The sequence below is a fragment of the Empidonax traillii genome, unplaced genomic scaffold, assembly GCF_003031625.1.
Source record: "Empidonax traillii isolate 1590-97213 ecotype Southwest subspecies unplaced genomic scaffold, ASM303162v1 scaffold352:size1026972, whole genome shotgun sequence".
In the NCBI taxonomy this organism is placed as follows: domain Eukaryota; kingdom Metazoa; phylum Chordata; class Aves; order Passeriformes; family Tyrannidae; genus Empidonax; species Empidonax traillii.
The window spans coordinates 24,166-47,566 of record NW_020955545.1 but is presented as its reverse complement, the minus strand read 5'-3'; the positions used below and the strand labels follow the sequence as shown (position 1 = coordinate 47,566).

Genomic DNA, 23,401 nt, shown 5'->3' with positions numbered 1-23,401 from the left:
CTAGTGTTGTAGGCTGGTGTTGAATCTTAGCTTTTTTAATTTTTCAGAACTTAAACCAATCTGTAGCCCATGACTGGACCTCAGGTTTACAAAAACTGATTTTGAAAAAAGAAGATGAAATCAGAGCAGCAGATCGCTGTAGAATTCAGCTGCAACTCCCAGGAAAACAGGACAAGTCAGTAGAAATCTTGATTATGAAACTTTCTAAATGGGCTTATGCATAAGGCATAGATGTACTAGGGAGGATTTGGGAATCCATGGCTCTTCCCTCTCTTTCGTCTCTGTGGTTAGCCCCTGACTTTTATGCCATAATGTTGGGAGCTTGAATGTTCCAGAGCATTTCTTTTCCTGTTCCTCAACCCAGCATTCCAGATGCAAGAAGTAAATGAGGCACCATGGCAGTGACAGCTGATAGAGAACAATTTTGTATTCCTTTTCCAGGGAGGGTGTTCCTTCATACCATTGCATGTAAAGAGTAGGAAAATGGGTGTATAGTGCATCAAAGCCTCTATGCTTATATCAGAACTGTGTCTAAGTATTAGAAAATAATGAAATTTCATCATGCTCACATTTCTAGACTTGGCTGTATGTCATAATAAATGCATTTGTAGTGCCTTTTTTTGTTTGTTTTTTGTATTGCAGGTCTGGGAGGCCAACTTTCTTTACAGCTGTGTTCAATACATTTACCCCTGCCATCAAACAGTCTTGGATCAACAATTTACAAATGGCTAAACTGGCCCTTGGTAATTCTTAATTACTCAAATTTCCTATCAAGTTAAAATAGCTCTAAATGTACAGTCTAATTTTTTTTTATTTTTTATTTTTTAGAGATTATTTTTGGTGAAAATTTACTTGCAGATATTTTAAAATGCAGTACAGTAAACAGTAGTGATTGTGTATCACTATAAAATCAACATTATAGATAAGATGGGGCATTCGTTATGAAGCAATGTATTTTAATGAGGTATGGTGATCATTACAAATTATTACATCTAAATCAAGAAGAATGAGATACACTGCAGGACAGAACAGATGAGGAAGCTTTTTGATTATAAATATTTCTTTGGATCTTATGAACTTTTTATACTTTCAACTTCAGGTTCAAATTTCTCAATTTTAGCTCAGAATTATTCCAGCAAGGAATTGTCAGTTAAGGCTGTTGCATTCGTTTAGCTTCTAAATGTGATATAAATTTATGGGTGTAGTTTTATTAATGCAAAATTTCTTTAGCTGGGTATGTAAAACTCAAGTTTTTGTGAGAGAATTGGGGTTTTGTCCAGTTTTTTGGCTTTGGTTTTGGTTTTTGGTTGGTTTTTTTGTTTGGTTTTGGTTTTGGTGTTCTTTTTGCTTGTTTGTTTTTTTTTTTTGACATAACACTGTAGTTTTCACACCAACAGACCTGATTTTAGTGGGAGGAGTAAAAAATGTGCTGTCCTGTGATGTTACTAATCTCCTATGTTTGCACAGGGGTATAGGTCTTCAAAGATATGTGGCATTTTGAATGTCTAAGTTCAGAAATATTAGCTTGCTACAAAGCAAATTTCACAAGCATATTGTTAAAATAGAGTGCTTTTATGGTGTCTCACTGAAGGCAAGCAAAATAACAAAAAAAGAGAGAGAATGGATGTCTCCATCATTCCAGGAGGAGGATCCTTACAATTATAATAAATAGTAGACAAGTGTTACAGAATATGCTGAGTTGGAAGGGAACCACAAGGATCATGAAGTCCAACTCTTAAGTGAACGAACCATACAGAGATCAAACCCACAACCTTGGTGTTCTTAGCACCATGCTAGTTGGTAGTGTTACTTACACAGGCAGAGAAATGCTGTTTGCCAAACAGATTTCCCAGAGTCTAAGGAGAAGTTTGAGGTGTGTATTCCTCTTTCAATAACCAATTGACAAGATCATTAAGAAACTTCACTTAACATTGTGCTAATGCAAGGTGGTGTTTTGTTTTTTGTTTTTTCATAATCAATATGTATGTAATCTATTCAATGGAATTTTTGGTCATAGTTTTATGTTGTTATTTAAGCATATAAAGCATAAGAACAGCCTGATCAGTATTGACTAGTCCTAAGAGAGTTCTTTTCTGTTCCTGTGGAGAGTTGTAAATGATTATTCATTGAAAGTATTGTGGGATGTTTGTTGTTTGTTCTTCCCATTGCAGTGGAAGATAACCTGCTAGGTTGGTTCTGCGTAGAAGATGATGGGAATCAAATAAAAAAAGAGAAACATCCTCTCCTTGTTAGACATATGCCAGTGATGATGGCCAAGCAACAGGAGTTTAAGGTGAACAGTATTTTTAAATGAGATTACAATTGCTTTTTTGTGTTATATAACTGCTAAAGAATATCATATTGTAAATACAGCTGCTAGTTCTCTTGAGTTACTACCTTGGTGTGAGACGAGTAGCAGTGAAAGGTCCAAGAGGGTCAGAGGAATGCAAAATGATGCAATCTTTGAGGCACTGAGGAACATTGTGTTTACTTCTATATAGTGTGACACTGACTTTCAGATGTAAGCTCATCACTCAGTGTAAACAGAACTGCTGGGAATTTTTAGTTTGTCTTGAGTTTTCCAAGTGTGTGTTAGGGGCTTGAAAGTAACTTAAGGTTTACAAAGAATAGGACTCTGATCTCCACAATAGCTGTCCTTTACTGGTGTAACTGTGTTGAATCCTCCTCGAATTTTGGATTTTCATTAGTGCAAAGAGAACAATAGTTTTAAAATAATTTTTAAAATTTTTGGGGGGATCATATAGAAAATATAGTTCTATTCTGAACAATGATACAGAAGTTGTCTTAGTTGTTCCTAAAGTAATGTGTCAGTTTGAAGTCATACTGACCACTGGCTTTAATGAAGAAAATAAGTACATCCTCTCCAGACCAAATGGAAGGGAAGGGTGCTCTATGTGTATGAAGAGGATTTCTTGTGGACCATTGGTCAATTAGGCTTGTGCAAAGACACTAATGGAAATAAAATTGTGTATGTATGGCCAGAATCCCGATATTAAATTAGCGTCATTGCATGGACACTGCTTAAAGAGTTAAGTCTGCAGGCCCTCCTTGTAGGACAGGGTACTCAGGAGGGAAGTGCAGCTGGCAGCTTCACTCTGACTGTGAGGATACAGGCCTGGATGTTGGGGGAGAATAATTGCTAGTTAGAAATGCAGTTGAAATGTGTAATAGTGTTAAGCCATTCCTATGATACTGGTTTTCAGAGCAGATCTGGGGTTTAGACTACTGAAATTCTATTTCCCACACAACCATAGTTATTCTTGTCTTATTAAACAGTTAGCTTTTTCTGTATTGAATACTTTATAAAGTCACCATTGGTGAAACAGTCAGCTAATTTTTTTTGCAGAAATCTAAAATGCATGTGTTTCCTTAGAGCTTAAGCATTTGTAAGTTCTGAAGATCCATGCCAGAAGCTGTGAAGGCCCATGCTCAACTTCTGTAATCAAGTTAGAACAGAATCTTTGTTTTGAAAGGAAGCAGGATTCTGTTGCCTGTACACTTGGGTGATGGTCTTTGCCTTGGTACCTCAGGAGAGTACAGTGTGTGACAGCATTTGCCTGAGCTCTGGGTCAACTTTACCTGAGCTCTGGGTCAACTTTGCTGGTTTTGCACCTACTAAAGATAATGGGGTATGAGCCCAGCTGGTCATGTCTGGTTATTCCAAGTCCTTGATATTACTAGAAAATATGATTTAAGTATTTACTTGTGGTTTGTTTGGGTGTCAGGCCAGGTCTTGGAGTGGGAAGAGACCCTTTGCTTGGCTAATCCTCCTTAGCTCTCTATGCTGCTCAGGTTGCCCAGTGGTGTAAGGAGCCTATAAGAACTTCTCCCATCAGAGCAAGCCTACACTCCAGGCTTCTTTTAAGATCAAGAGCTAAACTACCAGAGTTTAACTATGAAAAAATATTGTCAGTGTTTACTAAGATACAAAGGGACAGAGATGTAACAAGCAGCCTAGGAAATACACAGCATGCAGGCTGTCTTGTTTCTCACTAGTGATGTATTTCATTGTCATAGCTATTGTAAGTCACCACTATGAGTAGACAGCTTCAGCATGTGTTACATGAGACATACCAAGACTGGCATGGATAGCTCTAATTTTTTTTCTTTTTTTCTTATCTATTGATTTCAGTCTTTTATCTGTATAGTGAATTGTGTTAGTGAAAAAATAACACTGTTTTTACTAAGGATAATCACTTTCTACACAGGCTAATCACCAGAAGCCTTTTGACTGAAGGCAGATTTGTGAAATTCTTTGCACTTTGGAAAATTAAGTAAACTTAGAATTTACAACTCATAACTTTTGCCTGCTTCTTGCTTTCTTTTTTCTTTTTTTTTTTTTTTTTAAATATTCATGGTTGAAAGGTGATGTTCCAGGTTATGGTGAAGTTGTCCTAATTTCATACTAACCAAGTTGTTTCTAGTACTGCAGTATAATCACAACAATGATGTCTGAGGTGAGAACATTAGTGGGAATTATACAGAACCTTGTGTAAAAATGTTGTATCACACCTCACTGGAAACCTTTTGATTATGTACATGGTTACAAATTCATATATTTTGAATTGTTTCACTAAGCTTTAGAGAGCTCTGCCATGGATATTTGGGAAATTAGAAATCTATGTCTGGTCATAAAAATGTCCTTTTCAGATTCTTGATGCTTGAATCTTCAGAATTGGGATGGACTTAAATATGGGTCCTGAGTCTGGTGTAGCTTTCAGGTTTTTCTTAAATGGTCTGCATGATAAAATCATGAGTATGGTTATTATTTTACTGACAGTAACATGATGACATGAGGTTGGGATGGAGTAGAGGTATTATGGAAGTTAGTATTAGCATTCAAAATGAGTAAAGCATCTGGAGAAATAATTTGAGAGGAAAAAAAGGTAAAAGGGATGACGGTCAGCAGGACAGATATATGGTATACTCAAGGAGAAATTAAGAGCTTCACAAGTACAGACTGAAGGCATGGTTGAGTGGAAGGGTCTGTTAAAGTCATTTTAATAGACCAGCAAGCTAAGGATTGGTTAGGAATGTAATACTGTTACAAATCACAGTCAATCAGTGAGATGTGTAGAAAGAGGCTTCAGAAGAGGTAACCATGTTGTAGTGCTGCTTAACAGCTCTGCTAGAATGGCATGTTCAGATGAGAAAGTTCTGTGCACTCAGATATACAAGGCTGATACATTTACCGGAGAGATGCCAGTTCGAGAAGTGATGATAATAATTTAAAAAACCCAAGAATTTAAGAATATCAGTTACTTAAAAAAACTCAATTAATTGATTAAGTGATAATTTAGCTTAATGAAGTAGAATCTCAGACAAGGTCATGACATATATAAGCCTTATGTGTAAAAGGACACTGCAGAAAAAGAAGTACCTGGTGGCTGAGATGAGAGGTAACAGGCTAATGATTAGAGCAAAGATGGTGTTAAGTTGGGTATGTGGAAAAACTTAATAAAAATGATGAAACATTTGAGCAGATCAACTGGAGAGTTTGTAGTCTTTGGCTCTGAATGTCTGTAAGAGTAGTTATGTTGGGAACAATACCAATGCAGCTAACCCTGCACATGGGAAGCTGGATGGACTAAAGTGACTCCTTGCCTTTTGGGATTCTTTGATATCTTTAAACATTTTAATTAACTGCAACCTAAAATAGACAGAAACAGGCATATCTTTCTAATGTAGTAACAGCTCTCTTTTCCTCTCTTTGAAGGTTGAATGTGCAGCTTATAATCCGGAGCCGTACCTCTCTGGGGAAACGGAGTCAGATTCCTGTGCCATGGAACATGGTTTTCTTTGGGTAAGTGTAATCTGTAAAAGCTGAAGGGTTGTCTCCTGTTTTTCTCTATTGCTTTTAGTGACTCTCGGCAACATAGAGACCTGAAAAAAAAACCCTAGTTTTTTTTTGTTTGTTTATTTGTTTAAAGATAGACTTCTAAAAAGATTAGCTAGTATTTGTTCATGTGATCTTGCTGTTCTCTGTAGGCAGTCAGTGTGTGTGATTTGTTAGTGCAGCCCAGAACAAATTCCAGACAGCTGAGCACATTCAGAAGGGAGTTGTGTGCTAATTTATAATGAGGGCTGCTAAAACCCGTATGAACTCCTGCTGTCCTACTGTCTGTTTTCATATTTTAAGAATGTTTTAACCATTAATAATCTGTTTAAATCTTTACTTAGGAAAAAAATTTCTCTGGCAGATTGCTATAACCCCAAATATGCAGATATTCCAGCAGACAAAGTGAGGTAGCCAAAACAGGTTTTGGTTTTTTTAAAAAAGCAGATTATGATTTCAGGAACTTTTATTGTTACTATGGTACTGAAATTTTAGGGTAGTCCTTGTGAATTAAAAGTTAGAAATAACTTTTGTCGGTGGTCTTTTTCAAGGTGACCCATATATTATCTTTGCTATTTGTAAATATATGCCAATTAAAACTTTCTACTGCCACAAAATATCCTTTCTTTCTCTTTCCTGTGTTTTTTTTTTCATTTTATACAAACATAAAGTGTTACTACATAGAAACATTTACTTCTCTTTGGGTAGAGTTTCTTTGTTTTGTTTTTTTGTTTTACTTCCCTCTGATCTCTAAAATGTACAAATTTGTGTACATATTAATGATGCTTAGTTCTGAATCAGATTGAAATTTAGGATCCTGTATCAGCAAGTTTACAAAATGGATTATATTATATAATCCCTCTTTCTGTTTGCACAGAGCATTTCTTTGTAGACTTGTTACAGTGCAAAGGACAGGCCTCAGGTGCGTTACCTGTTTTAAAAGAACCTGAAATAACTTGGAGCATCTGTTATTAAAATAATATATTACACAGATACTTACTGTAATTGCATTACATAAAGTATATACTCTTGAGTCAGACATCAGAATAGGCAATAATATTCCTACTTTCAAAAAATAGAGAACTGGTTTTGTGAGTGTACAAGGCAGTTTTGTATATATAATGTTTTGACATCTTTTGTATTTGTGCTGAATTATTTTCTTATGTCTTAATGCATGAAAATTCATATTCACACATATAACTTGAGATGCACTCTTCAGTTAACATTCCAGTCATTCCTGCTTGTAAATACTGATCTTCCTGAAGACAGCTATCAGTCTTGGTATATTTTTTTTATTTTCCTTTTTCCAATTCAGATTGGCAGTTGTACTAATCAGATGGGCCAGATTGCAATAGTCTCATTTCAAAACTCCAGCCCCAAGGTTATTGAGTGCTTCAATGTGGAATCACGGATTCTCTGCATGGTCTACATACCAGAGGAGGAGAAGCTGAAAGAGCAAAACAAAGCTTTAGACTCTGAAAATGTTCTTGCAAAAACTTCTAATGTGCCTACTATTTGCCTTGGCATGGAAGAAGGAAGGTGATTCTTGTTTTTGGTATAATGTATATGATTTATTCATTAGGGTTACTATTCTATAGCAAAATTGTGTGATTCGCTTCACAGACATAGTGAATATTCTGAGTTGGAAGGGACTCATGAGGATCATCGAGTCCAACTCTTATGTGAATGACCAGTGTGGGGATTGAACCCACCACCTTGGTGTTATTAACACCATGCTCTAACCAACTGAGCTAATCTCAGGGTCAATTCCAAGAAAATATTTACTTTTTTAAGAAGTATCCGTGTGTTATTCCAGTGACCTCAACGTATCCTTTCCACTTAAATCAAGGAAAAAATACACTCTACATTATTTTAAAATATACCATGTAGTATTTGAAAGTAAAGCAGTGCATCTCTCTGATGAAAGAGGATTAATTCATTTTGCATCATGTCTGAAAATTATAAATATTACTTTTGTAATGTTACAACATAATCTTCAGGTATTGTAAAACTTTCAGAATGGCAAAGAGGAATCCATTAACGTTCTACACTGTGATACTATGCAGGATTTGCCATATGAATAGATAATATTACTGTTTAGTGTTGACATGAATAATTTTACTCTATTTGAACTGATGGCCTACTGACTTATCACTTGATTTATATTGAAGAACAAGGCTATGTTTTCTAAACTTTCAGGTCAGTAACCAAAGAGATCTTTTTATAGCTAGTAAGGGCATTAGTGCATAACTACATGTTATTTTGGAAGATGTTTCTAACCAGTCTAAGAGAAGAACAGAATTCTCCAAAGAAAGTGGCATGTTTCCAGAAATTATTGCAATTAATTCCAGATTTAACAATATTCCTAACATACTTGTGGTAATAATCAGTAGGAATGGTGTAAATTTTAAGATAATTCACATCTGGTAGTGAAGTTTTTCTTGTCCCTAGTTCTCCAGGTAATATCTTTTTTTTTTTTTTAATTAATAAAATTTTGTATAGACTCATAATAAGGACTTTGAGCAGAATTTCTATCATGTCTCTTTGTTGAATAAGTGTTTCTTCAGACAAGATAATATGAAAGCGTTGTCATATGTCATTGTTAAGTAATTGCAGATTATCTAAGTAGACATTCTGGAGTGTCAAGAATAAGGAAGAAAATCTTTTCCCCCCAATATTTTATTCTAAACCTCTCATTTGCATATTCTAATAAGAACTACCTAAAGCATAATTTCACAGATCTCTTTTTTCTTGCTTCTTTTTATAGCATTTCTATTTACAAAAGTTGCCAAGGCTCAAAGAAAATTCGACTTCAGCACTTCTTCACTCCTGAAAAATCAACTGTTATGAGCTTAACATATAGGTCTCAATACTTGTTTGCTGGCTTGGTAAATGGAAACATCTCAATCTACACAAAAGCAGAAGGTAATGTAGTGATATGATTTGAGGGCATCCTGAGGAACTCACATGTCAGTGTATTTTGGCAGAAGTAGTTTTCCACTGTTATATTTTCCGAAAATTCTTTGGAAAACTGCTGAACTAAGGTTACTGGACTTTCCGGTACAGCTGAAGAGACTTGTTTTCTCTTTTTGAAGGATGGTAGAAGCTTTGATACTGTTCCCACTTTCACCATACGTGCATGTGAAAACTAATTTTTTCCCCTTAGCTTAAACCCTGAGGTCTACAGTGTTGCAAGAGTCCAGGAGTTTATGCACTAACAAGCAGTATACTGTACTTTACACAGCACAATGCTAATTCCACTCAATTACCCAGTATTGCTGTTTATGAAAGACAAAAATTCCCTATTGGTAGAGATTTTTGTATATCTCATTTAAAAGGACAACCCCATTTTTTCTGTACAGATAGGATAAGTCTTTCCTATGTGTGCAGTTCATGTATTTCACGGTAGGACTCCTCTCTCTATTAGCATCACAGTTGGTTGTTTTGTATCTAGCTAAATAATTGGCTAAAATAATTTGAATAAAGGAGAATCCCAGGTAATTCTTCTGAACCAGAACATTCTCCAGAAGTGGTTCAGGTGCTTGTCTGTGTACTCCAGTATATCTCACTAACTTTCCTGCAGTTCTACATACTGATCTAGTTAATGCAGTTCAAAGACAGCAAGACTCAAGGTTTGAAACCTGAATTTTTAAGTGAGATGTTAGCAGAGACTCCTAACCTTGCAAAGTGCAGAGCCAGCAGAGACCTGGTCTGCCTTATTTGTGTGAGCTGCATAACAGTGGTTGTCACGCTTCCCTAATGAGGTGGGCCCTGTAAACAGTTCAGCTGCATTTGTGTGGCACTGTAGCTTGGCTACTAAATCCTACCAGTCTCTAACTGAGGAACCAAGGTCAGTATTTGGAATCTTGGAACAAATTACATGCCCACTGTTAGATCACATAAAGACTTTGCTTGGGAAAGGTATATGATGCTTTTCTTTTTTTTTTTTTTCCCCAAGCAGTAAAGAATTGGGAAAAAAGTGTTGGGAAAGAGCCTTCCTTTGTCCAGTTGTCATCTTCAACCCAGTAGTTTTGTGCTTTCATCTCTGATCGTAAGCCAGACATTAGACTTCAGTTCTTTTTAAAAAAAATTTTTTTTACCACTGAATAGCAATTTTTTCTTTGTTTTGGAGGCACAGGAATGAGGTCTTGATCCTAGTCTCATAACATTTTTGGTGTTTCTGTATATACCTGGGAGGGGTATTAAAGTGAATCTGTCGTCTTCTCTGAAAGGGATTGATGTGTTTAAGCTGTTTTAAGACTGCAATTGCTGTCACTCAACTTCTTCCAGAAAAGACGGTTGACATCCTTGGCAGTGTAGCTAAGAAAGGATGCATGAGTTGCACATCTACTACAAAAAATGTTAAGGATGGGGCAGAGCTGTTAAGCAAACTGAATTACATTATGAGCTGGAGGTTCTTGCATTGACCAGGATCACAGCATTCCCTGTTTATTTTATGTCTTTTGAAGACACGGGTTTTGTGCAGCTCAATACTATCAGCGCCTGTCAGAGTGTAGGTCAGGACCGCTGAAGCTTTGTGATGGGAAATAATCATATTTTTCCGACTCATCCTGTGGTCCCTTTTCTTACATCTTGGTCAGTGTGTGTTATTTCAGTTCTCCATTCCCCATGGAAGTTGTGGGATTCAGCTGCTCCCATGTTAGCATCCATCTTCCTTATAGTTGGCTGCTGTGGTTATGTGAGGCAGTCAGCCCTGGAGGGGTGTTTTTATGAGCGCTGACCTATTTTACCAAACAAAGGAATCCAAGCAGTGAAATGGGAGGGAGGGGGAATGCAGCCTCTGAGGAGCTTTGTGTAATTCATCAGGGTCGCCTTCTGTTCTGCAGAGGGGGTTACTTTCCAGCCATGCACTTCACCTTGGGTTTTGGTCTGCCATCATTAAGGAGATTAAGAAAAGATTTAAAGCAAACGTGAAATATATCAGTGCATTACAATACATCTTGATTTGAAGCCTGAGGACAAACGCTATGAGATGCACAGATAAAGTGGTTGTGCAGCCTGTTGTGTGACTCCTTGAGTGAAAAAGGATAATCTTTCTTCTAGGATAAAATTCTGCCTCACGGTTTCTGATAGAGTTATGATCTTTTTCTCTTCCTCCCTGGGCAGAAAGTGTGGTGAATCAGTTCAGTCACTGAAGCTTGATACCTTACTGTAGGTAGTCAAAGACCCACAACTTCTGTCATTTGGTTTTCAGTACTTAAACAGGTCTAATTTCTCCTACTGTTTTCAGGTGGCTCAGTGCATGTAAATATCCAGCTTGTTTACAAACAGCAAGTGCTCTCTTATGACTTTCTTCCCTAGAGAGCTTTGTCAGATCAACAGAATCCAGAATGCTCTCTGGCTGCAGAAAATCTCATCTTGAAGTAATATAAAAGGGTAACTGAGAAGTATGTACAGTAAACCAAGGAACAAGTGCCATATTAGTGAGAGAGCTGGAGGTGCGCAGTGAGATTTCTTCCTTTCTGGAGAGTAGTCATATTTTTCTGAGACACCTCTGTATCTGTGTATTTTCACAGATGAGGTAAAAAGTACTTAAGCCTCACTGTATAAGAATATAAATTAAAAGCAAAGTCAATGAGGTACTGGTATCATAAAATCTACTCAGCTCTTACATATGAGCTTACATGGTGAAAATGTCACAGAAGAGTAGGATATAGGTCAGCTACTATGTTAATTCTAAAAATAATCATCAATTATCATCAATAATCCTTAATTTCATGTGCCTGAGAAGACTTGTTCAGGAACTGTGAAATAGCTAAAGCATTAAATGCTGCTGTATGTAGGAATGGGAACGATGCAGATTGCAGAATTTCTGACACCTTGTCTGTTGGGAATTTGTTTTACAGGGCAATGAACTTTTCCATAGTTATCAGTCTGAAAAATTCTGCATTTAGTGTTTGCCTAAGGCTGAATTATTAGGAATATTTCCAGGCAAAGCACTTCTAGAAGAGGTTAAGGGGAAAGTACATTGTATTGTCTTTGTTTAAAAAAAACAAACAAAACCCCTTTGTGATGATTGCAGACAGCCCAGCAGATGTGTTTTCTGAGTGATGTAATAGCAAAAAAGGTCAGTGCGTGTTTGACTTCCATTCACAGAAGTATCTTAGGAAAGGGAAATCACAGTCTTTATGGAATATAGGTGTATTGTTCCTGATATACTGTACTCAGTTCCAGCTACTTCCTTTCTTCTAGACATGGATATACATTTCCTTTCCATAAAGTCCTGCAAAGAGTATGGAGAGAAACAGGAAAAAGAAAATAAAATCACAGAATGATTGTGGCAGAGAGTAGAAAAATTAATATATTAGTAGTTTCAGAAAGGGTTTGGTTAGGATGAGAGAGCAGATGCATAAAACAGATGTGCTGCTTTGATTGCAATGGCACATGGTTGGTATGTGTAGCCTCTCACGGGTGTGTACAGCACACATAGCGAGTCCTTGCATGCTTACTCCCAGAATTAAATTCACAGCATTGGGCATGTTTGGTGCTCCACCTCTCTCCCATCTGATCAGGGAACACAGCTTGTGGAGTCTCCATCCCTGGAGATATTCAAAGCCATCTGGACACAGTTCTGGGCAGCCAGCTTGAGGTGACTACTTGAGCAGGGAGGTTGGGACAAATAACCTCCAGAGGTCCCTTCTACCCTCAGCCATTCTGTGATGCTTCTGAGTAGAGAGATATCCAAAGAAACCTTCAAGAAATTGAAATTAGGCATTTCTTAACATTGTCCAACTTCCAGGTGCTACTGAGCTAGAGAAGTGCCACTTGTGTTTCACAGAGGAGAGCTTGCAGCTATGGTGAGTTTCTCAAGCTGAGGATGAATCATGCTGCTTTGTTTTTAAAAGAGGCTAGGAGAAAAAGGACATAGAATTTCTCATATAGTATCCTCATGGGTAAAGCACTATAGGTTCTCAGTTGAAGAAACCTCTATTTTATCAAATGATTCTTTAATATATAAACTTTTGCACTGTTGCCTCTCACCCAGTCTTTAATTCTTTTTCTCCCAAGAGCATGGAGAAGGGATGCCAATGCTGCCATTGCCACTCCAAGTATCTGTCACCTGGGTGGCTAGAGGTCTCTTCTGGAAGCCTGAAGATACTGATAAGAGTCATCTTTTGCCATAGAGAGAACTGAGCCCACACACCCATAAGGGAAAACTCTTCCACGTTTTCACAAAAGCTGTATTTTCTAATAGGTTTTTGTGGAGCCTGTTCCTGTCAGTGTATGCTGCTAGGTTCTGGCCCTGAGATTTGTGAAAAGAAGAAAGGCTCAGCTTTGAGGATTGCAGTTGAATGTGAAACAATCAACAGCTGAGGCAGTTCTGGCCATGAACGGACAGGAAGTTTGTATTCTTCAGAGACTTCACCAGTAAAAACTTAGGGATCTCTGAAGATAACTTACCTGTCCAAAGAGGCCTGGTGACAGTAATCAGTGAGCATTTTCAGAGGATTAATATCAAGGAAAATGACCAAAACTGAAAGGAAATACAAGCGAAAGGGGAAACAGTTACAACAGTGAAGGAGTAGCAAGTCAGTTTATTGGCAAGATTCCTTAATTCATTTGGTAAGACACTTTTGCCCTTTGTTGGAGGACAAAAATTGAGGAAAGGAGAAATATGTGGAATGTAAAGCATTGATGTTGAAATGTTAAGCACTGATGTTAGAGCTTGAGTGGATTGATCTACTGCTCCAGCTTGTCTGAAGAGTACATTTCTGGCATGCGATTGCTACTTGAAGTAAGCATGGTGAGAGGTATTGCTGTGAAAAGAAGTGGTATTAAACTGTTAGGGAGAGGACTAGAGCAGTTATATTGAAATAAATGCTGTTGTCTTGACTGCATTGTCACTGTTAGCAGTATCACATAATACTTGTTACCAGGAATACACTGGCATTGGTGTTGTTCTTACTTGTATATCTCCTGCTGGGACCTCCATAAGCCCCTCTATAACTTTAGACAGAGCTCTGTCAGCTATTTAGCATGAAGAATTTGATGCATATGTGGAAAAAATAATTATGCATGTATAGCGTTGGACACTCCTAGTTATATGTTATTTAGAAGAGCAGACCTAACTCTCTCAACTTATTTCCAACTGGTAAGAAACGTGATAAACTTTTTACTTCTGTAGCTACCATTTTACTCCTCCACAGTGCTGGTTTATGTACCATGTGATGGAAAAAATGTTTGTGCTCCACTGCACTAATTAACCAAGAACTGCTGTTCCCAGGGCTGTGTTGGCAGCTCTGTTGAAATCATCAATAGTGCTGCTAAGCAAGAGAGGAAGCTGTCAAGAAAAAAAGCATGTTTGGTTCAGCTTGACTGAAAGCGTGAAGGAAGGGAAAACTACAAACTTTGAAACTACTACAAACTTTGAAAAGACATTCTGAGGAAATAAACTATATGTTAACATTAAAAAGTTATCTCATATGAAGACTTGAGCTTGTCAACTAATTATAATTATTAAAAATGCTAAATATTAAGAAATTATTTATAAATTAATAATAAGAAACTTGTACATTAATGTAAAATAATATTACTTTCCTTCACTAAGTTTTATGGAAACAAACTGCAGAAAGATGAAATAGCCAACATTCTGTCTTATAAAATGAATATATTATTATAAAATTGTTTTAAAACTTTCTGACTAAATTTTAGTGAATAGAAAGATAACTGATTTTCCAAAATTCATAAAAATCACAAGACTCATAACAAAATTAACTAATGGAATGTCCTTATACAGTAAAATCTTAGAAATATTTTATGAACATGAGCTATCTTACTATCATGCAGCTTAACAGCCTGATAAAAGCACTGCAAGGTACTGTTCAACACTGGAATGTACTTGAGAAATATAACTTACTGAGAGTATTAAAAATATTGGCACAACACAGATCTATTAGTATTAAAATTGTCTATTTTTTAAAATATTCATCTAATATGTAAATATCAGACATCTTGGTTAGCAAAGTGACATTGTCATCTTTCTTTTAGCCAGTATCCTGTGGATAAAGCATTTACACAAGTGTGTTGGATTACCAGACCTAATCCCTTGCCTTACTTGAGAGGCTTTTTACCCATACTTCCCACTCTCAACAGATTTCCCTGGCTGCCACAAAATAAGAGGAGAGAGATGCACAGTGCTTAATTTCTCTTCTTGGTGTTGTTCCAATTTTTATAATTATTTAATCATTCACTGAGGCAGGGAGCAGAACACAGCTGACCCATCCTTTAAATACTGCCTAATTAGCAGACTAAAGAGTCTCCCCCTACCCTTTTTTCCCCTCATCTGTCTCAAATGTTGTCTGATCTGGAAGTTCCATTAATTTTTTTGTATTTCCATTAATTTAATTTGGATTTTTCAGTGTGATAATACAACTAAAAAAGTAAAAATAGCTTTTTGCTCTGCGTATCTCCAGTTTGCCCAAATTCATAGTCTTCATCTTTCAGATAGCAAAGATAGCAAGAATGTACTAGAATTATGCTGGGCTTATCCCAGAAAAGGGTGCTAGGTGCAAGATGCTGTTGTAACTTCTGCAGTCAGGATCCCTTACACAATGAAAGTTGGGCCACGCACGTGTGCAGTTGCACTCTCAGAAGGCTTTGCACTGCCTACAGTGGTTACAGCTTTAATAGGATATGGGCAACCTCCACTTTAGAATTTAATTTGAGGATAATGTGGTTCCTAGCAAATGAAAACTTTTCAAGAAGTTTGTTTATTACTAATGGTTCATATGAGTCACAGAGAACACAGAATGACTTTGACATTGCTGGGAGAGTTTGCACGCTAATAACTGGAGGCACTCTTCTCAATGCAAACTAAAATAACAAAAATCGTTTTGACAGTCTGAAACTAAATGTCACTTTTACAAAGATGCTTTCAGAAGAGAGCCACATCCTGATAATGACTCAGCAAAGGTTGTATCATACAGATGACAGAAGTATTGAGAAGTACTCCAGAAATGAGGCTTCTCGTTGTTGCTGCTGTTATTGGTGAAGAAGGAAATTTTGTACCCCCTTTATCTAAGAGAATAATGTAAGATACACTTGTTTTCAGGACGGAAAAGAAAAAATTAAGTGCTTCTCTAAAGATGTGTTTACCTTGGTCTTGTCAATCAAAATTGAAGTGGTTACTGAGTTGAAACCAGTATGAATAGACAACTTTTCTGCCGCTTGTGCAGAAAGAAAGCTTTAAAGTGAGGAAATGGTGCTTTTTAATATATATTTTATCTTAGTGTAAAAAAGCAGATACTTTAACAGATTTTTGCATTATTAATAAATCATAATGTATAGAAATGTGATCTCTGAGACTATGTTCAGTGAGCACTTACAATATATAAAATAACATGAAAGCATTAAAATTATTATTGTTATATTTAGTATGTCAATTTGTATGTATAAAAGATAGAGCTACAACTATTTCAAGAAGCATGTATTTCTGGCTTTTAAATTAGGGGATAAATAATCTCCTAATCCTTGTTTCAAAGAAATGGCAAGTGAGAATGACCAGAGGAGGAAGTAGTGACATGGATTTCTTATCAGAAGCTCTCTGAACAACTGATTGTGCAACATACACATGCAAAATGTAATTTGGATCTGATAAATGCAGTCCAAAGAAAACATTTTTGGTTTTATAATTAGGGGAAAAAGTAAGTGAAGATCTGGCACAAGACTTAGTTTCAATTTCTTTTTTAAAAAATTTTCTTCCTAAATGAAGCATCTAGTAACAGGAAGGTCCATTCTGTCAATATGCTGTTAGAGAGTCATCTGAACTCATTAGAACCTACCATAAGAATCTGAAAGGCAACTTTTCACATGGAAGATGAATCTGTCCTAGTTGGAAATTTATTCATCATGAAATAAGTTGGGTGTGAGCTCCTCCTGAGTTGAGGGCAATTATGCCATGACTTTCTGAGTGTATTTCTTCTGGAAAGGAAAGCAGTTGTATCGGAACAGCAGTTTGGGATTCCTGGATTATCATTTAATCTAGATAAAATTTGTTCAGTTGACAGATGTATGAGTGCTTGGGTTTGGATTTTCCTGTAATGTTGTATTATCCTTACAAACCTACCGTGGAAGGTAAAATTAACCATATGTAAATCACAGTGTAGCTTGAAGTAACAACTCCCAGAAATTGAAACGATAGACCTTTCAGAATGGTTTTAAAGCAAAGATCACCATTTGGTTGTATATAACCTTTCTTCTTCTTTGTTATTGAAGATGGGACGTGGAACACGGAACCTCAGAAGATAGTTAAATTGGGGGTTCTGCCTGTTAGAAGTCTGCTTGTGATGGAGGAGACCATTTGGGCTGCATGTGGTGGACAAATTTTTGTAATCAGCACTGTGTCGCATTCCATAGAGGTAAACGGTTTTAAAAGTATTGCTCACGTATTATGCTACAGGGTATAAGTGGTGAAACCTTAAAGATTAAAATCTGTTTAGGAAGCTTCAGGATTTAAGAAATGTTTTGTTAAACATATCCTTAGTTCTCTGCTGATGTCTCATTATACCTTGCTTCCTTTTGCCCACTGGTTTCCATAATATTGGGGGCAAGAGATTTTCTTAAAAACAAAATCTGAGGAAAGGCAGCAAAGAAGTTAGTGTCTACAGGAATTTCTTTTTAATTACAGAAGAAAGTTTAATTAAGGGACTGCCTCTACATAGTTAGATGTTACTTTTACATTGTGATGATTTCATAATACAATAATACAAGACAATATAATAAAACTCTGAGAACATTCAGAATTTTGCTTCTCAGTGGCCTACAAAGATTTGATTTGCACAAGAGCACTTTCCAATGAATAGCCATACGAAACCCATCTTTTCTGGAATGAGAGAAGAGTGTTAAGGATTCAAACTCATATTTGTGACTATATTTGCCAGAAAGTGTTAAGCTAAGAAAGTGTTAAGCTCTTATTTTTGTCAAAATTGCAACTTCCACTAAAAGAAAGTCTTAGCGGTCCAAAGTTAAGACTTGATAAAACATTAGAAATTAAACCTCTCCTTCAACTTGCAATACAGTGTCACTGAATTGCATGATGTTTACAGCCATAAAGTTCTTTCAAACAGGAGTTGTGATGAGCTCACAGCCTCCTTCTTTGTGTGCTTTGTTGCTGCTTTTTTGTTTCATTGATGATCGTGTTTTCTCCCAACAATTGCCTATTTGGTACAATTGATTCTGTGAGTCACTGTCATGGGTTTGCAGGGAAATAGCTAACATCCTAATTTCCTCTGGCTTTTTTCTGTGTTTTTTGGGTGATTTATTTCGTCCAAGATGATGTTTGGATCATGTATTTTTCTACTTTGTTTTTCTTTAAGACTTGTTTGGTTGATAGGTTAAATGGTATGATTAGGGAAAAATTTCTTAAGAGTGATTTGAAGAGGTGCTTGGAATGGACTTTATTTGGCTTTACAGCCTCTGGGACACATAGTTACTATTCAACAGACTTTGATGACAAATCTCTCTGATTCCCATCAGGAAATACATAGCAATGGTAAGAGATCACTGATGGATTGTTCCGATGTGGGGATGAATATTCACAGCCAGATGGTAAATGTTTGGCAATCCTGGCCTAATTCTGTCACAAAGCTCTCCCTAGATCAGATGGTATGGCTGCGGTCTGGGCTATTCTGGGTTGTTTTGGCTGAGGAGAACAAACCCAGAATTAAACAAGCTTTGAGGATTAAAGAATGTTTAAAGCTTCCTCTGTCATAATGTAGTAGAGCACTGTGGACTGCAGTGCTGAAAACAGAAGCTTGGAGACTTAAAATTACAAATATTCTATCTGTCTTAGACATGGCAGTTTCATTTTTCAGCTGTTACTGCAGGTTTTCCTGCAAAAGCATCACAGGAGGTTTCTTCTCATTTCTGGGGTGCTTTGTAAACTAACCCATCCATTGTATCCAGAGCTCACGTTATTACAGGTCTACTGATTGTTATAGCTATAACTGATATAAGCACAATGCTGCATCAAACAACATATAAGAAATGATGCAACTGGAAATGGTGTATGGGTATGGGTTGAGTAATGTTTTTTTCAACATAAATAGTTTTGTTCCAGAACATGATGGTTTTTTTGTACCTCTAGCTGACAATCAGTCATACAAATACCCATGCCATAGCATATCATCTTCCTCATAGAACTGTGAGCAAATGATGATTTTTTTATTGCCTTTTTATGAGTCTTAAGACACATGCAAGTACTGATCTTGTTCTCATCAACTCGCCAGACTACACAGCTCCCTGTTTTCGTTATTGCTGCCTGCTCAGTTGCCTGACTTGTTTTGATAACTTCCTGGGTTTATATTTCCAAAAGTGATCTGCTACAATGTCCTTGCCATGTTTATTGGCAATATTGTTTCAATATTATATGATACAAAGCAATTTAAACTCTATATTGAATATTTAATATTAATATTTAATAATATTAATATTTAATAATATTAAATAGACTATATAAATATTTATAAAATATAACAATTATAGGTATATTCTGTATCAAATATACATGTGAACTGCCTTTGCCTTACTGTGAGGAGCAAAAGCTTTGCTCTATGAAGGGAAGCAGCAATAAGGAAATGTTTGTTCTCACTCTTGCTCTCTCTTGTTGGGAGTTAATAGTAATGATTTGACTCAAGATCTTTTGCATAAGATCTTTGCTCTATCAGCAGGAATCCAGGGCTCAGCTGTTATTCTTCCCTCTTTACTGAACTTCTTTATATCTCCATTTACTTAATGTGGAAATACTCCATAAATACTCCAATACAGATGCTTGTTAGTTGATTGCTTCCTGCTATCATGCATTCATACTGTGTGCTCTGTGTCATGCACATTATCTATAGAGGCCCCTGACTAGTTTTTAAGGCTGTATTTGTGCAAGCCCCTATTCGAGACCGTTTTGTAACCTTTGTCCTTCTGAGGCACTCTTTACTTCATAGGTGTCATGTGTTTAATTGTGTATTCGCTAAGTGCAAAGTGCATTATCCTTGCAAACAATCTCATTCCATGCCTCCTTGCTTTTCTAAGATTTTTATGTAAGATTTTTTTCTTTATTTAGCGATTGTTAGTAAATGAGCAGGCTTGGCATCCTGTATACTGGGATTGAATATTCTTCTCTTTTTCTGCCTTCCCCTCCCCCCTGCCCCCACACCTCTGATATGGATAACACTCTCAATTCACTTGTTCTAATGATATCTTACTGCCTAATGATATGTTACTGTAATAGAATGTTTTAGGTATTGTATTTTATTGGTACAGTGCCCCAAACTGGCACAATGCCTCAAGATCCTTGGCAAGGCACATGTGAGAAATGCATCAATTGCTATTATATATTAATTACATACTCTGATACTCTATTTATGAGGAAGAACTTTGTTACTTGGTTTTGACCCTAGATCTGACAGTTGTATTGCTGTTGGATATAGACCTACATCCCGTATTTTCACTGTGCCTGTAGCCCCTTGCACTCTGAAAAGGCAGTTTGTGTTTGTTTAAAAGCTTCAAAAAATGCCAGAGTATTTAATAGAATAAAGTCACCATCCTGATCTGTTTTGTCTTGTTTTTAAAACTTGGATGACTGTACTGGACTTACACTGAAATGTTCAGCTGAATAAACCAAATTAAACTTCCTATACATGTACTTTGCCTGAGTACTATAACTTCTTTAAAGTAGTGGAAGTCATTTGTTTTACACTGAAGACGATGCCCATTATGCATTTCTCATGAAGCTTGAGAAGTTGTGGTTCAGCTCTTGGCACAGCTGGTGTGCCAAGCTATGCCCCACACTGCTGGAACACAGTGAGCTGCATTGAGCTGAGGCATCCACTATGTCTTCTGCAGCTCCTGTGTTGCTGTAGAATTAAAACAAGAGAACCCGAGGGGGAAAAAAGCCAGGCTTTGAACGGAGAGGAATGTAGGTATGAAAACTAAGAGAAAAAAGAAAAATTAAGTTCAATTTTTTTTTTTTAATAACAAAGAGAATAAGACATCTTTTATATCTGTATTTCTTATTATGAAAAGAAAAAAAAATAGAAGGAAAAGACCAGCTATTAGTTTTCAGATAGACATGTTATTGAAACAGATGTCAAAAGCTATCCTTTTTACAAAAATTTATGCATAAGATGGTACAGGTTTGGGATATGTTCCTTCTCTTTGTTTGAAGACCCTTTCAATGAGAAGAATAGTTCTTTTTACAGATTTCTTGTGGCATTTGCATTATTACAGTTTTACTTTAAATATGTTAGTGTTTCAGCAGACAGCTGCACAAATGGCAGGGCAGACTAAGTGGGAGTATAATGAATTGGCTGGTAAAATGGAATGTAACAAAAATGCATGTGTAAGTTGTTTTCAGTGGCACCAACAAAGTTTTCAGCTGTGGTCAAACCACTCCAGAGAAAATTAATTTCTTACAATCTGCTTTATTTTTCTTCTAATTTCAAACAGTGTAAGTTGCTGGTCAGATTCACTTCAGCGCCCTTGGATCAGTCCCTGAGAAGTTCTCAAAAGCCAATCAGTGTAGGGATGTATCAATCTATAAAGAGAAGTTAATATTTTTAAATCCTACTTGCAGTGAAACATGCATGATGAGTATATCAGGAAATCTAGTCATAAGAGCTGTTTCTGATTTCGAAAGGTTTTTTTTGTTTAATAAATTCTACTGCTGAATAAATTGTATGATTTTCAAATTGTATTTATCATTTGGTAAAGAACGAATGGAGGTTACTTGAGGAAAATAGTGAATATAAATGTGTCTGCTGGAGTTGCTTACCTTGCATTCTGTAGTGTTGTTATTCAGAGTCAAAAGGTAATACCAGTAACACTCAAGCTGGCCTAGCTGAAGAAAAACTTTTCATTTACTAAAAACTGAACATTTGAAGAATAGTGTTAACAAATGAAAACATATAAAAGATCATTCCCATTTAAATGTCAAATTTCTCAGTGAAAATACTAATTTATTCAGCAATAAAGTATGAAAAGAAATATGGTGCTAACTAAGCATAATACTAAATTGTGCTTTGTGAAAGCCCAAACTTTATTCAGATCTTGTTTCTGATCTTAGCCTGTTTGTTGAATTTGGATGGAAAATTTGAACTATGTATCTATAACCCTGCTATATTTAGATTTTGATGAAAAAATTACCAAAATGGAAGCCTTAATTGTAATGCCTGGAAAATTAGTGTACTTTACAAGGCTACTCCTGCATTTTATCTGCAAATAGGATGAAGAGTATATAATATATGAAGTGAATATTAGAGCAGTTACTTACTTCCATATTCCTCAGAGAGAGATTTTTATCCAAAGAACAGTTTGTCATTTATTTAGCTAAGTAAGTTTTATGTTTATCAGACTAGCTTTGTGATAATAACTGGCACAAAAATAAAAGGCTGTGTTTAACTTCGGAGACAGTCTTACTTAAAAGACAAAACTGGGAGAAAAAAAAATCCTTCCTTCTTGTTAACGATTAAAGAACTTCAGCTATATCTTGCATGTTAACAGGGACATGTAGAGAGGTTTCAGCCTTCTGGAGCATGTAGTTGTAACTATGAAGACTCTAGATCAAGGAAAAGGGTTTGTCTTCAAACTTGTGTTACTTACCTTTAGAAAGAGGATTTTGGCTTTTATAATAAAAGGCATCAATATTTTGAAAGATGGGGAACCAAAATAGCTAATACTTGTGAAATTCAGAATCATCAAAAAACAAGCCACAATATTAAGGCGTACATTGCTATGTGTGGAGTTGAGCAAATAATTGTGTGTTTGTATTCTTAAGCACTCTACTTTCTAAAGATGACTTTTTATTTGATTCTATTATTCTTATTCTGAAAAGACCCCTGACAGAAGAAAAGTATTTTTTTATTCTTGAAAGAGAAGTTCTGCTGTAGATAAAAGTACAACTGTGGTAGTTTTCCCAAAGGGGTATTGATAAAGAAATACAAAACCCTTTTAAGTCTGAGCTCTTGTGGGCTTGCTAGCCCCTATCATGCAATATTTCTACTAAAAAGAAAATCCGAGTTACTCTGTCGTTAGGTGGAATTTTGGCTCAAGAGCTGAGAATCCTTCCATACTAATGATGATGCATTTTCAAAAAAAAAACTCACAGGAAAACTAATGTCATATGTAGTTGTCAGAACATATTCTGAGCAAGGCAGAGGAAGCTAGCTTTGTCCTTGTCAGAGGATGAAGATACACTGCCTATGCTGAAAAGCTGATAAGAAAGGGTGAGTGATGTCCTTGAGTTGCATCTCCCCACTGGAACTTGTTTTTCTTGCAGAACCATTTTGAAGCCCACCAAGAGGAAGGGATGGTAATTTCTCACATGGCTGTTGCTGGAGTGGGAGTCTGGATTGCCTTCACATCTGGATCTACGCTTCGCCTGTTCCACACTGAGACACTGAAACACCTCCAGGATGTTAACATTGCCACACCTGTTCACAATATGTTGCCAGGTAGTTGAATTGCACTGTATGATAACATTTTTGTTTTATCTTTATCACCATTGTTCTCCAGTGTTGTAGATTAGGCCAGAAT

At 36.4% G+C, this 23,401-nt stretch overlaps 1 protein-coding gene across 4 annotated transcripts in view; it reads left to right on the top strand.

The window, feature by feature from the left end:
- ARHGEF10 (Rho guanine nucleotide exchange factor 10) overlaps positions 1 to 23,401 on the top strand; it is a 109,867-nt gene that overhangs the window by 74,455 nt on the left and 12,011 nt on the right. For all 4 annotated transcript variants that reach the window (XM_027892433.1, XM_027892432.1, XM_027892430.1 and 1 more), the window contains 7 exons: positions 643 to 743; positions 2,172 to 2,293; positions 5,738 to 5,824; positions 7,173 to 7,396; positions 8,625 to 8,782; positions 17,093 to 17,235; positions 23,145 to 23,319. In XM_027892433.1, the coding sequence (XP_027748234.1) occupies positions 643 to 743; positions 2,172 to 2,293; positions 5,738 to 5,824; positions 7,173 to 7,396; positions 8,625 to 8,782; positions 17,093 to 17,235; positions 23,145 to 23,319 (1,010 nt within the window). The remainder of the gene's footprint in view (positions 1 to 642; positions 744 to 2,171; positions 2,294 to 5,737; positions 5,825 to 7,172; positions 7,397 to 8,624; positions 8,783 to 17,092; positions 17,236 to 23,144; positions 23,320 to 23,401) is intronic.